The sequence below is a fragment of the Capsella rubella genome, unplaced genomic scaffold (genome assembly GCF_000375325.1).
Source record: "Capsella rubella cultivar Monte Gargano unplaced genomic scaffold, Caprub1_0 scaffold_8, whole genome shotgun sequence".
NCBI lineage: Eukaryota > Viridiplantae > Streptophyta > Magnoliopsida > Brassicales > Brassicaceae > Capsella > Capsella rubella.
Genome location: NW_006238916.1, coordinates 10140240 through 10154471, shown reverse-complemented (window position 1 = coordinate 10154471; position 14232 = coordinate 10140240). Strand labels below are relative to the sequence as shown.

General features: G+C 33.5%; 4 protein-coding genes and 1 non-coding gene across 9 annotated transcripts; 1 reads left to right on the top strand and 4 right to left on the bottom strand.

The window, feature by feature from the left end:
• Positions 1–16: 16 nt before the first annotated feature.
• On the bottom strand, positions 17–2992 carry LOC17876653 (protein INVOLVED IN DE NOVO 2). 5 transcript variants are annotated; one of them, XM_023786719.1, is made up of 8 exons: positions 2967–2992; positions 2081–2436; positions 1705–1995; positions 1426–1607; positions 1274–1342; positions 889–1170; positions 585–809; positions 17–466 (listed from the first exon to the last, which is right to left on the bottom strand). In XM_023786719.1, the coding sequence occupies exons 2-8, from the start codon at positions 2427–2429 to the stop codon at positions 221–223; spliced, it is 1644 nt and encodes a 547-aa protein (XP_023642487.1). In that variant the 5' UTR covers positions 2430–2436; positions 2967–2992; the 3' UTR covers positions 17–220. The 5 variants fall into 5 exon arrangements, with proteins under 5 accessions (XP_023642487.1, XP_023642493.1, XP_023642483.1 ...); XM_023786725.1 differs by having other exon boundaries at positions 2081–2429; positions 2967–2984; XM_023786715.1 differs by lacking the exon at positions 2967–2992 and adding an exon at positions 2696–2745.
• A 445-nt stretch (positions 2993–3437) lies between these two features.
• On the bottom strand, positions 3438–3509 carry TRNAG-UCC. The gene has a single exon. It is a non-coding gene; the product is annotated as a tRNA-Gly (tRNA).
• A 135-nt stretch (positions 3510–3644) lies between these two features.
• LOC17876261 (methyl-CpG-binding domain-containing protein 6) lies at positions 3645–5201 on the bottom strand. The gene is made up of 3 exons (XM_006280902.2): positions 4754–5201; positions 4160–4282; positions 3645–4076 (listed from the first exon to the last, which is right to left on the bottom strand). The coding sequence occupies exons 1-3, from the start codon at positions 5081–5083 to the stop codon at positions 3831–3833; spliced, it is 699 nt and encodes a 232-aa protein (XP_006280964.2). The 5' UTR covers positions 5084–5201; the 3' UTR covers positions 3645–3830.
• Positions 5202–5634: 433 nt separating this feature from the next.
• On the bottom strand, positions 5635–7458 carry LOC17876628 (actin-12). Its single transcript, XM_006282131.2, has 5 exons — positions 7391–7458; positions 7197–7266; positions 6699–7092; positions 5999–6612; positions 5635–5919 (listed from the first exon to the last, which is right to left on the bottom strand). Exons 2-5 carry the CDS (start codon positions 7254–7256, stop codon positions 5854–5856), a joined length of 1134 nt encoding a protein of 377 aa, XP_006282193.1. The 5' UTR covers positions 7257–7266; positions 7391–7458; the 3' UTR covers positions 5635–5853.
• Positions 7459–10498: 3040 nt separating this feature from the next.
• LOC17876196 (cyclin-dependent protein kinase inhibitor SMR14) lies at positions 10499–11046 on the top strand. Its single transcript, XM_006281200.2, has one exon. It carries the CDS (start codon positions 10555–10557, stop codon positions 11005–11007), a length of 453 nt encoding a protein of 150 aa, XP_006281262.1. The 5' UTR covers positions 10499–10554; the 3' UTR covers positions 11008–11046.
• The last annotated feature ends 3186 nt before the right edge of the window (positions 11047–14232 follow it).

Below are 14232 nucleotides of genomic sequence, written 5' to 3'. Positions count from 1 at the left end.
TTTTTGAGAGTAACCATTGAAGAAAAAAATCCAATTCGGTTCAAAAAAGTGGAAAACCAGTCACAGTTTTATAAGCCTAATTCAAACTGATAAAAAGAGAGAACATTTGACCAAAAAAAAAAAAAAAAAAAAGAGAGAACATATCCTAAGGCTCGTCACACTTGTCTCGACGTTGTTACTCAAATTTTAGAAGTCTTCTTTTCTTTTTAAGTTAAAGGCCTCAAGGCCTCTTGCGTTTGTTCTTCATAGCAGCAAGACTCGACCATATCTTCAAGATCACCTCAGCTGCTTCCTCCATCTTTGCCTTTCGGTTTTCCTCATAGTTCCAAAGTTCCACAATCACATAGCTGCCACTCGCGTTGTGCTCCTCAATCTCTAGTTTTGCTCTTACCACTTCATTACAAACTTCTTCGCCGTACTGGCTCTTTAGATTACGAAGCTTCTCATCGTTTGTATTCACCACCCTCTGCGCATTTCACATTTGGTATCTTGAGATAATATGTAAAAGGAAATATGTTTTTGCAGATTAAGAAAAAAACCATCTTTTGAGATATGAAAGTATAGACATGAGTTAAAGTCCAAACCTTTGGCGTTCCATCAGATTCATCGACTCTAAATGGATTCCAATGCACATCTCCGATGTTTGCTTCCCACACTGAACACAACTGCATAGCCTTAATCTCTGCTCTTGACTTCGTAACTTTATGTTTCTTCATCACCGCAGGTAAGAACGGTTCAGGGTTTAACTGCCCCATTCTCTTTACTCTAATCTTCTCTTCCTTCATCAATTCTTCATTGGCATTCCATAGCTGCTCATCAAAGCAGTAACATGAGTTAAAAGAACAAGCCAAAGACTTTGGAACAGACAGATTCAGAAGGTTTTTGTACCTGTATCATCTCTTTACGAGCGTCTTGATACTCATCGTTGGTCGCACGTTCTTTTTGTGCCAGAGTCGTCATCTTGTCTTGGAGAGACGTTTCTCGAGCCTCAAGCTCTATCTGAGTTTTGGCCATATTCTCCACAATTTTTGCATCTCCATCACTCCCCATCATATGTTTCATTACATTGGTCCTACCTTTCAGCTTCTCTATCTCCAACTCCAGCTCTTGCGTTTCATTTAGCTTAGCTTCCATTTCCATTATCCTTTGATGAAGCTTCTCTTTCTCTTTCTGCAAAAAAAAAATTCATGTTTGTGAAACCAGAAGATGAACATGGAAGCTTGGTTGTAACTTGTTCATGAATATATTTCAGTCCATCTAAAGAACTACTTGCCTGATGCTTTTCTGCAAGTTTCATAGCTTCCTCATTCGCTTCATTCTGCTCCCACATAGCCTTTTCGTTCTACAACAACAACAACAAAAATATCCCAGTTTTAGGGTGCCTTGTGGTCTTTTTGTTCTAATCTACAAGGATTGCATAATCACCATTTCTCTTTCAAGTCTGGATTTTGCCATCTCTTCTTCGTTTATGATTGCTCGTTGCTCGATCTGTTTTGCACGCTCGTCCAGCATCTCCCTCTTTGCCTCTAGTTCTGACATAGACTTCTCATGTCCTTGCATAATATGGTCATACAAATGTTGCATACTCGTCTGCATCTTCTCAATCCCTTTTCATCAGGAAGACACACAAACAAACCAAAATGAACTCAGCAAGAAAAGACAACACAGATTTTGTTTTAAAGCCTAATGAAATGTTTCATGTACCTTCTTGGTAGGTCTTGTTCAAAAGAATGTTATGCAATGCCAAACTCTCCAAACAACGAGATGTCTCATTAACTTTCTGCTCAAGTTCTTGCTTACATTGCTTCTTCATCTCAATCGATTGAGACATGTTTTCAACAAGGTGAGCCATTTTCCTCTCGTCTTCTTCCATAAGCTGCGAGATACTTTTCAAATCTCTCTTCTTCTTAACATTCTTCCCAACAATATCACTTCGGTTATAATCATCCGTTCTCGCAACCCATCCGTAAAGCTTTTTATCTCTCAAGCGAATACCTGTTGCCAAAGAAAGATAACTCATTGTCAAGAAATCAAATGACTAAAAATCACAACAGCATACAACTCAGAAACAATCTTTTACCATTTTCCCAGTCTCTCTTCCCATGACGGTCTACTTCAAAACTCCTTTCAAATTTCATGGCGTTTTCAAATCCTTCAAAGTCTTTAGTGAACTCAACCAAAGCATAACCAGAATGTCCCTTGAAATTCCAAATGGGTTGAACTCTTGTTGGATTAAACCCTTTCACGGTTAGCTCATCACGTAACTTTGAACCACTTTGGCCCACTCTCCGACCAGATTGATCAACCTCCGTGGGTATGTTGGCCACAAGACCAACCCATGGCCATACAAATTTAGTCTCCATCTCTGCGGTCTCCGCCATATGTGAATCTTCGACTGGAAATTTCTGCTTTTGTTGATCCTTATCCATCTGAAAGCTTCAATAAAGAAGATAATCAAATGAGATTTCATTTCCAGAAACGATAATCGAAGACATGATACATAATATAGAGAAGACCCATGGATTTAGCTACTGAAAATCACGGTTTTGAACAACCTAGACAAAGGAAAAACACAAACTCTTTTTTGGGGTTTTAGCAAGAAGGAAAAACCTAGAGAGAAATGTATGATTCACAGTTAAAAAATGTTAAGTTCTTATGTCGAAGAGAAATGTAGAAAAAACAAAAAGGAAATAACTTGATGTGAAGAATACTGGAAAATGCTTCTCTTCTCTCTGCTCTCTTCAGAGAACCATTTCCTGGGTTTATCAGAAAAATCTCTTCTTTGTAACACTCAGATGCTAGAAAAAGAAACACAAAAATAAGGGATTTGTTACGTGTACGGCTGGAGAACCGAAACTTTGTTTTTTCCTTTTCAAAAAAACCTTTCAAGCAAACTCAGACTTAAGACCATTCAAATCCCCCAGAAAAAATGAGAGTCGTAACCATAGCAAATAAAAAGCAGGGACCTTTTTTTCTTGTTCCTATGTTAGTCTGCTTGGTGGTGGTGAGTCACAAAAATAGTGTGTAGAAGTTTTCTCTCCCAAAATTGCTTTTGAAGGAAGAGACAGAGCGTCGAAGGGAGTAGACTCAGTGGCAGTACTGTAAATATTGATAAACAGAGAGGGTAGAGATAATCAAAAACCAACAAAAACGTAAAAACCTTTCCTTTTCACTTTTTCTTTCAAATCCTTGGGACACAAGACTAAAATGGAAGCCTCTGGCGAGCGGAGAAGGTTTATAAGACCAAGAACTACTAATTTAGGTGATGATAGAGCTCATAATAGCCTTTTGATCATTTATTGCAATTTTGCAGATAATAAATGGGCTAAAAATAGTATTTATCGTAGTGAATATTAGTACACAAACTTAAAAGCTACGTTGAAATTTATGTTTAGCACACCACCAAACCATAGATACAGGAAAATAAAAAGATCAGATGCGTCTGCCGGGAGTCGAACCCGGGTCTATTGCTTGGAAGGCAATTATCCTAACCGTTGGACTACAGACGCTTCATGCTTTTGCATCATGCTTTTTTATATCAAACTACTCGAAAGTTCCTAAACACAAGGAAAAAGAACTTTAGATCAGAGAGAAGCTCCATATCAAAATGTCCGAAATGAAAAGCTTCTTTAGTACACGACGTCTTCAAATTCAAACTCATCACATTCCAAACGCAAACGCAGATATAGCTCCAATGAATTATCGTACACATAAGTTGATGAATGAAGAAAACTAAAACAAGAATCACCCAATTAAGTAACCGTAACATCTCTGTTTATCTTACAATAGATGCAATGTCCCAAAAATTTTGCCATCATCGTCTTCACAAATCACAACGACAGTTTGCTTGGGTTTCTGTTCGTGATGAATGTAAACGCAGTGCTCCAATCTCGTCTCACTGAGTCTTGAACCTTGACGTCCCCAATAATAGGTGTCCAAGCTTCTTCTCTTGTGTTCCCCATTGACCAGCTTACCTTCTCTGGTGGATTCTTAAAATCAAAGTCCAATGGAGGGGGCGGCCGTGGAGGCTCTCTAGCTTTTCTGATGGCTTTATTGCTTCCTTGGCCTTCCAAATGCTGCAAAACAACAAGATTCAATATGTATCATGGCTTTGAAACAGGCAGTAAAAAGGTTTGCACTTTTAAAATGTTAAACTCACGTCTGGATTGAAATCTGTATTCTCTGCTTTCTTGGCGCCTTTTTTAGAGGTTCCATGTTGTAAGTAGTAGAGTACCTCAGTCCTGGACCGAAACTTACGGCCTGTGTTTGGTTCGTAATAGTACTGCAAAACCGGATAAGATAATTTTACAAGTCTACATATAACATGACATATTAGCATCAAGTATAAGAAACCACCAAAACTTCATCTCTTGAATCACAATATATAACAAACCAAACCATTTAAAATCGCACTGATAAACTGTATGATTAGGTATCAATTTATTAACAGCTAACGCCTTCGCCCAATACACCATAACAAAACTAAGCAGAACCAAGCACATCATTTTACTACAACATTACACTTGACACTACTTAAAGGCAAGATTTTTCTTCACTGACTCTACTAAAGCCTCAACTCAAGAACAACATTAGTTGATTTAAAGAACATTGTAGCAGCTATGAATCCAAATTCTGAACCACAGAGAACAGCATCAAACAAAGAATCCCAAATTTACAAATTTCAAGCAACAATAGTCAATATAGCTCAAAGTTCATAGAGAAAGCAGAGTAAAGCTGAGAGTTTTGATTTAACCTTATCAACCGAACCAGCCGTAGCACCAGAGGTTCGAACTTTATCTTCAACTCTCCAACCAGAAGGCAACCAATTATCCCCAGGCGCCGCACGCTTCCGCGACTTCGATTCGGACTGATGACCTGAACTATCCTGCGGTGGATTCATCTGATCTGTACCGTTAGCCATCCCAATGCGTACCTTCTCACCCGAACCAGAAACTCCGGTACCTCCCTGAATCGGTCGCCGCTTCGCACTACTGCCTAGGGTTCCGTCACCGGCGGAGGAGATGAAGGCTCCGGAGGCGAGAAGTGGATCGGACAGAAAATCGCCGGGCACAGAATCTGACATACACGAATTAGGGATTGGATTGTCTTCTTCACCAATGAGCGCAATGAGATTATTACGGCGGCGATCTCGAGAAAAGGTAGAATCTTTGAAAATGGAGAGATTGAAAGATTATTCTGTTTACTGGGTTTTTTCAATTCGGTTCGGTTAAACCAAAATTGAATAAGAAATTAGAATTTAGCTAAACCATCCTACCCATTACATCAAGAAATGCCAATTTTTGTATTATAGAACTGTTGTACTCAAATCTGATCCGTTAAAGTTTTGTGTTTACAAACTAACAAATAACAATAATCCCATTAAACCGAAATTTTATAAATTTTAAGCTTAGTTGATAGTTGATGCAATTAAAGTAGTATGTCACAATTGCTTATACTACCTACTAAACCATTATAAAGATTGTTTTGTATTTGATTTGGAGTCTGTTTGTAATCATTATGCATATAACAACAACTTTTATAAAAAAATAATTTGTTTAAATAAAAACTTATAATTAAATTAAGTTGATTATAGTACAATGTGAGTGAAAGATCATAAAAGAAGAGTATGCTTAGTTTAAAAACAAACAGAGAGGCTATTGGAAAAAAAAGATAAAACAACTATAGATGTCTTGTATACCAATTGGTATGCATAATTAATAACTCTTTTTAGTGTTTTCTTTGGGTTTAGCTGCTTCAAATAAAATTACAAAGAACAGTGTTTAGGGAAAGATTTGTGGCATTTCGTTGCAATCCGTAAAATATACTCAAATTTGGTGATTCCATGAACTGTGTTTAGAAGCACTTCCTATGCACAATTGATGGTCCAGATTCATCGTACTCTGCTTTTGCAATCCACATCTGTCAAAAAACAAAAAGAGGTTACAATCAAATGTTGTTGTAATAAGGTTAAAAAAATGTTGTAAGATTATGTTTTCACCTGCTGGAAAGTGCTGAGTGAAGCCAATATAGAGCCACCGATCCATACACTGTACTTCCTCTCCGGTGGAGCCACGACCTTAATCTTCATACTACTCGGAGCCAAAGCCGTAATCTCTTTGCTCATTCTATCACCAATCCCACCAAACATTGTGGTTCCACCACTTAGCACAATGTTTCCATACAAATCTTTCCTAATATCCACATCACATTTCATGATAGAGTTATATGTGGTTTCATGGATTCCTGGATTTTCCATTCCGATCATTGACGGCTGAAACAGAACTTCAGGGCACCGGAACCGCTCTGCTCCAATGGTTATCACTTGTCCGTCGGGAAGCTCGAAGCTTTTCTCAACGGACGAGCTTGTTTGGGATGTCTCTAGCTCTTGCTCGTAGTCTAGGGCAATGTAAGAGAGCTTCTCTTTCATGTCTCTAACAATTTCACGCTCAGCAGTTGTGGTGAATGAGTAACCACGCTCTGTCAGGATTTTCATGAGGTGGTCCGTGAGGTCACGACCCGCTAGGTCCAGACGTAGGATCGCGTGTGGAAGAGCGTAACCCTCGTAGATTGGTACCGTGTGGCTCACACCATCTCCAGAGTCCAAAACAATACCTAACCAACAAGTATGCAAAATGACCAATATGAATCAGGGGTTGTCCATGAAAGCAGAACCTAACCAATTGAAGAGTATTACTGACCAGTTGTTCGGCCACTGGCATAGAGTGAGAGAACGGCTTGGATGGCAACATACATAGCAGGAGTGTTGAACGTCTCAAACATGATCTGAGTCATCTTCTCACGGTTAGCTTTTGGATTGAGAGGAGCTTCGGTTAAGAGAACCGGATGCTCTTCAGGGGCAACACGTAGCTCATTGTAGAAAGTGTGATGCCAAATCTTCTCCATATCATCCCAATTATTAACAATCCCATGCTCGATTGGGTACTTGAGAGTCAAAATACCACGTTTTGACTGAGCCTCGTCTCCAACATAAGCATCCTTCTGTCCCATCCCAACCATCACACCCGTGTGGCGTGGACGGCCTACAATGCTCGGGAAAACCGCTCTTGGTGCATCGTCACCTGCAAATCCAGCCTAAGCACGAGAGAGATTTAATTTCAGTTTATACAAGTATATCGCATATATGACATAGTCTTGTGTGACATAGCATATATATATATATAGTTAGAAAAATTTACCTTAACCATTCCAGTTCCATTATCACAAACAAGCGGTTGAATGTCTTCACCGTCCGCCATTCTTCAATATCTATCATGAATATGAATCAAGACTATATGAAAATGGCCTTACACATTCTAGTATCAATTTTTCCTGTCATTTTCCATGTCGGAACCGTTACCAAGAAACAATAAGAATTGGTAATAATAATAACCTGGTTGAATTAAACGAAGAACAAAACCACAAGTTGGATCCTGAAACTCCCCTGAGACTTGGAATGGGTTCAAAATTTCTGAAAAAACGAAACGAGCTTTGCTTTATATGGTTCGACTGTAAACAGATCATGGTCGTTAGTTTTTTCTTGGCTGGAGCCTATATCTAAGAAGGCTACGACACGTGTCCAGCTATTTTTAGATACCTGACCGAGAGAATTATGGTTTCGGTCATGGCTCGCCGGAAGAATCGTTATTGAATTGGGCTTCTAAAAAAAATATGGATCATTGAACTTTTTATAATTATGTTTGTATATGATTTTGAAACAAAGTCAATCAAATAACTTATTAACATATTTGTTCAAGTTTAGCAGGTAATATTAGGAATATATATATGAACTTATTTTTATGTTTTAAACAACAATTACTTCCTTTCTTTTTTTTTTTTTTTTTATTATCTTGAGTGCATCTGAACCCTTTACCCCACTCCAGAGAAAAAAAATTATGTCGATAGTTGCCAATATTATACACACCCAACCCCTCAAGATACTTAAAGAAAAACAACAGGGAGAAAAAGTGAGATTATAAAACAGTATAATTAACAAAATGAAAACTAATAATTAAAATCGAGACATCATATGGGTGTTTTTGCTGAAAAAAGGTTGTGGGAGGAGATAGAAAAAATGGTGTAATGATGATAAGGATATGTGGGGAAGCAGCATAATTAAGCATGAGCATGAGATGTAATTATTTCGTATGAAAGATTGCATTCTTTCTGTATTTCGTATTGTTAATTTTGTTATTATATATTATACGATTGTTATTTCTCTTACCGTTCTTTTAATAAGATACCTAATATCAAATGGTAAATCAAACTTTATATACGTGCATCTGTTACAAATTTGACTTTTAATAAACACAAAAAAAAAATGTTATATGTACCTAGTAATAGTGGTAGTTATTATTTACCTAATGAGTATTTTAAAAAATAAAGGTTATACATATATGGAACAAATAACAAGAAGAAAATAAACTTAGGATGCGGTGAAACCCAAGCAATCTTAGATGGCCCCCCACCACACCCCAGCATGGAGACATGCATATTTGACATCTTTCGAATTATTATTTCCATTTTTGTAGCTTTGTTTTTACAACCTCAATATTACCATAAAGTATTCTATTACAAAAGAAATTTCCAAATAAGTTTTGTTGTCCACATTTTTCATTACAAAATTTCGTTGGATATATATATTGGAAAAAATGTCGTGGTTGGTTTACATATTGATCTTGGAATCTCTGTAGACATTCCGGTGCGGACATATATGTAGATGGGGAGTGGTTATTGAAATACAATAATAATATAGAAATCGAGTAGATGACAAAACGAAACAAAAAAAGACGTACCACCAAATTCTTGGAAACCCATATCAGTGTCAAAATCTCAATGAAGGAATCCTAGGAATCAGTCTTACGACAATTTTACAAGAAGCCTAATTAAACTTCGCCAAATGCAACGTACGATTTTGTGTATATGTTTTAGCATATTAGGTATTACTTTTATCGATGAAAATATGTATATATTCGAAATTTCGAGTGTGAGTAGTGTGCTAGCTAGTGCATCTACAGTCTACATATATAATTATATGTAAACTTCAATTAATGTTAATAATATTACAAAGTCTCATTAACATCAGGATGAGATGGAAAGCTAAAAAGCATATACAAAGCTTAAAAGGTAATAGATTCCATAGAAGAAACAGTGGATTTTATAGTTAATCACGTGACATGATTTTGACGAATCAAGAGTAAGTAAAGTATATGAGCGCGAGTCACATGAGCTTTATTAATTATGAAAACATTAACCCAATATTTAACTTTATTCAAATATAATTTAAGTTTATATAAAAAAAGTTACCTTTTATAATACAAGTATACTATTTTGTCATATTCAAATGTCATTAGGTATTTTGTGATAAATTATTTAGTTACAGTCTAAATATTTGGTTAACTAAGCCACATGCATGGACGAGAAGACTGCATCAGGTAGGTTTCTTACAATTGAGATAATAAAATATGACATGATTCTGTGTAAAAAAAAAAAAGATAATTTACGACTATATATATTAGTTGATTTTAAATGATTAATATATAGTACAATAAATTTGTTAAAGTCTGAGTTAGGATATTCGCTAGTTCCTATACCAACAAACTTATAAATTAAAGAAATATTTTTTTAAAAAAATCTTTTAATGCAACACTTATAAAGACAGATAAAAAGTGAAAATGATGATCTTTTTAATCCCAACAAAATAATAAAAGTGAAAAGACATGAATATGACTATCTGGGAACGAAGATAGAAAGATTTCTTAATGGCTAAAGTTAACTAGTATAGAAAGTATAATTATTTATGTGTTTTGTGGTTTTTGTATGTAAATGGAGAAAGATATATTGATATTTTATTTAGTATTATGTAAATGCATTGGATCCCTCGCACAAAGTGGGTTTTCATTTCAATTTCTCTGCTTCAGGACCCACGTATTTTCAGTATATAATTATACTAATGTTTATATATAATTAGTTTATAACTGATTAGTTACATTTTATAACACTGCATACATTGAACTTGGGTGCTTTAAACCTTAATCTATTATAGGCTCGTAATTAAATATTACTCTACCAAATTACTAGTCACGGCATTAAATCTTGATCCTATAATTCATCTAATAATAAACATATATATATATATATATATATATTTGTATTATATAGATGTTTACCATTCTGAATCAGTGTGGGAGATAAATGAGACCAAAAACTATTTATACACAATAATATGGCTGAATTAGTAGGTGGGGATTTTATTTATTATAGTAATAAGTCCTCATTTTACGGTCTGCATGCCTCGCTCCCTTGTCGATTTGGAGGACTCGTCGCTCTTTGTTATATATCAATCGCGCGCACACACACACTCACACAACAAAGATCTCAATTTCAATTTATTTGCTCCTTACATAAATATATGTACAATAAAACAAACACAAGTCACATACGAGTATACCTTAATATATCTTGAGATCTTCTTGTTGTTTCTCATATCATAGTCATTTTTAGTTTAATATTACTCTCTCTTTCTCTTTTCTTGTTTCTCTTCCTGTTTGTGATAAGATGTCAAATATTAAGATTTTTCATTTATTCCCTGACGGCAACGATATCGCAGCCATGCAACAACAACCTCCATCAAATCCCGAATCTTCTGATTCATCATTATCTCCACATCATCAAGAAAACCAATCTAAACGCCAACGAAACGACCAAGATCAAGAACAAGAGGAAGATCAAGAAAAGCTCCAAGATGGAACGAGAGTTAAACGAAAATGGGAATGTGCTGATGGAGCTTCTCGTTTAGAGATCCCAGAGACGCCGAGAATTTCGAACAGCGTGTGTTATTGTCCTCCTCGGCCGCCGAGAAAACCCAAAGCTACTCCGGTCATGAAGCGGAGAGCCATGTGGGTAAAGAGATCGGTGGTTTTCTTAGATGTTGCTAGAGATGTCGAATCCATGTTTCCTCAGTCTATTCTTCAAGACTTTGGTAAAACGATTAAGAAAGCTAGATCTTAATCTATATTCTCCACATATCTATCACATATTTATATCATACACACACATATATATATATATATATATATCTTCATCTCTATCTGTACTCATAAGCTTTTGATTTATTTTTTTAGTTTTTTTTATGTTCTGTTTCTGTTTTGCGGTACCTATAATTTTAGGGATACGCTATTATATTGTTGTTTGTATATTCAAAAGGAAAAAAAAACAAATTTTAGGGTTTCGTGTGATATTGATGTGATTATATGAAATTAATAGTTTATAAAACTAATTAAGATGAAATTAAAAATCGTTTGTTTAATTTTGAAATAATTTCGGTAAGAATATTGATTATCAAGTTCGGGATCCATGTTTCTTATACGTTTTTACACATATGAGTTAATTTTAAACACATGGTATGAGTGTATTGTTCATTTAACTTTTGTATGTATTCGATTTGGATGAAGACGCCTATTTTTTTTTACGTTAAGTGAAACCAAACGCAAAGTGAAATAAAAATTGCATTTACATTTTGGAAAATATTTCACTATTTTTTTTTCTTTTACAATAAACTAGATTTAGACCCGCACATACGTGCGGGGATATATTTGTGAATATTTGTATTTGATATAATCTTTATAACTCATATTTATAACGATTTGGTTTCATCAAATTTCGGAATATTTGTAATAATAATGGTTTCATCATAATATTTGGATTGATACGAAGACAGATCCAGATATTAAACTAATGTAAATCAATTATATTTTTAGCAAGCTATTAAACTATGAAATCAGATAAATGTCAAAAATATCAAACTTGCCAAACCGAATTACCTAAATTGTCAAGGTGGACGTATTTGATGTTTTTACCAATAAAAAGTCTACCCCGTGAAAGCCACATAAGCAACGTTTACATTTGTCCCGTTTGAATTTGCAAAAATTCGTAGGTAGCATACATTTTGCTAAATTTTCTAACTTAGACATAATACTCATATCTTACGTTTGGATATTCTCAAACTCTTAAACTTTAAAATTATCATATAAAGTAGATATTTACCCTTTCAAAAGTTAGTGCATATTCAATTAAAGTTCTGAGATTCGAATATAGATAAAAAAAAACTATATAGATTGTTATACAAAATTTATCTCTCATACATCTTATTAGGAATAGTTTGGAAATATTTTTCCGTTCCCATTTTATATTCACTGTTTCCCGTTCAGATATTGGCAAAGTAATGTTCGTAATGTTTCACACTCTTAGGTACCTGCAGAGTTATATTTTTAGATATAATTATTTGATATATCCATTATCTATATTAACATTTTAAAGCAGTTTTTGTAATAAATCCTAAAATTTTCAAACTATTTACAAAAAATGCCACTGCATTTAATACAGTATCTCTAAAAATAAATGGAAAATAATAAAAATAGAAATACATCAATATTTAGAAGATTTAAAATTATAGTTCCCCTATCATATTTTTTTATTTGAATTTTTTAATTTTTTTGAATCATCATAGAACACATAAAATTAATAAAATCTAATTTTGTTGTTCTACATATTTTTTTATTCGAATTTTAAAAAACGGATATATATCACTCAATTAATATAAAAAGTATGTGTTCAACATCTCAAATCCGCTAAAATATAAGAAAATGATTCAAAATCATAGTATACATATGATCATAATGGATTTAAATCTGTGTGAGCAGAAATTTTCACTTAATAAGCATCCAACCTTGAAAATTTGTATATCAATTCATTCGATTTTAGGTGAATTGGGTAATGTTTAAAATATGTTTCCTTTGATTTATTTCACTTAATAAGCATCCAAACTATAAAATATGTTTACAAATACACAATTTCTAATTTAATAGGCCTCATTTTATGGTAACGGATTTATTATGATTTCCATGAATCTGAGTTAGTTATTAGTTTTGATTATATATATATATATATATTTTAAAGCATATTTATTTCAATTGAAAATATTTTGCTGTCTTCAAGATATTTGAAAATTTAATATAATTTAATAATGTTTAAACTTTAAATTTTTTAATTGAGTTTAAATATTTCTAATATTTTCAACTTTACATGTAGTTTAAATATTTATAATATTTTAAAACCTTTTAAAGGAGTAAATATTAATAATACTTAAACTTCTATAGAATTTAGATATTTATAGTATTTTAATCTTTCCTTGGACCTAATTTAGTTTAAACGTTTATTTACCTAATTTAATATGTTTACATATACACAATTTAAAATACTATACATATCAGTTTATTTTAAAAGTTTCAAAATATTTTTAAATTAAAATGTTTTGAATTGTATTAGTTTAAATTAGGTAAAATAAACGTTTAAAGCATTATATAATCTGAAATTTTTTTGAATTTAATAGGCCACATTTTATGGTAACAAATTTATTATGATTTCCATGAATATTGGTTAGTTATTAGTTTGATTTTTTATTTATTTTAAATCATATTTTTTCATTTGAAAATCTGTCATTAATTTTGTTTGGTTATAGGTTTAGGATTACATTTTATTTCATTTTTTCTATTTAATCTGTTTGGATACACCTTTAAAAAATGCTCCCCTTTTAATAGTATAGATTATATCAAAATATTTTTAAGCATACACACGTTACATGTACTCGAAAATTTATAAAACTTATAAATAATAATTAGTATCGATCAAACATAAGAAGTAAGATGTATGGTTGTCTCTTCACGTTTCTACCTAAAAAAACCAAAAATTGGAGGATCCTAAGTTAAAAATGTGCACAAAACGATGGATATATATAGGGTTAATATATATATATATATATATATATATATATATATATATCTTAATCAAGAAGTTGACTTTTTGAATGTCTTGCGGGTAAGGGAACTTCAAGAATGAATCTTGAAATTTTCAGTGTATTTGACTTTTGTCCCCCCACAAAAGCAAACATGCGTTCATGTTGATCATCCCCACACACCCTCTATTCTTACCAAAATATTCCTCTCTCGAGGTATATCATACTACTTTATATCTATATTAATCGCATGCACTTGATACATGTATATTCAACATTATGTAAAAATAAATTTTCAAGTTACTACCAAGATTTAGTCTTAATTATTCAAATTTTTGTTTGCGTGGGAAAATTAATATAAGCTTCTATCGTCTTATCTACAAGGGTGGGTATGTAAGTGTATGCTTATGAGTCTTAAAATGCTCAACAGAAAGTGGTGGAGG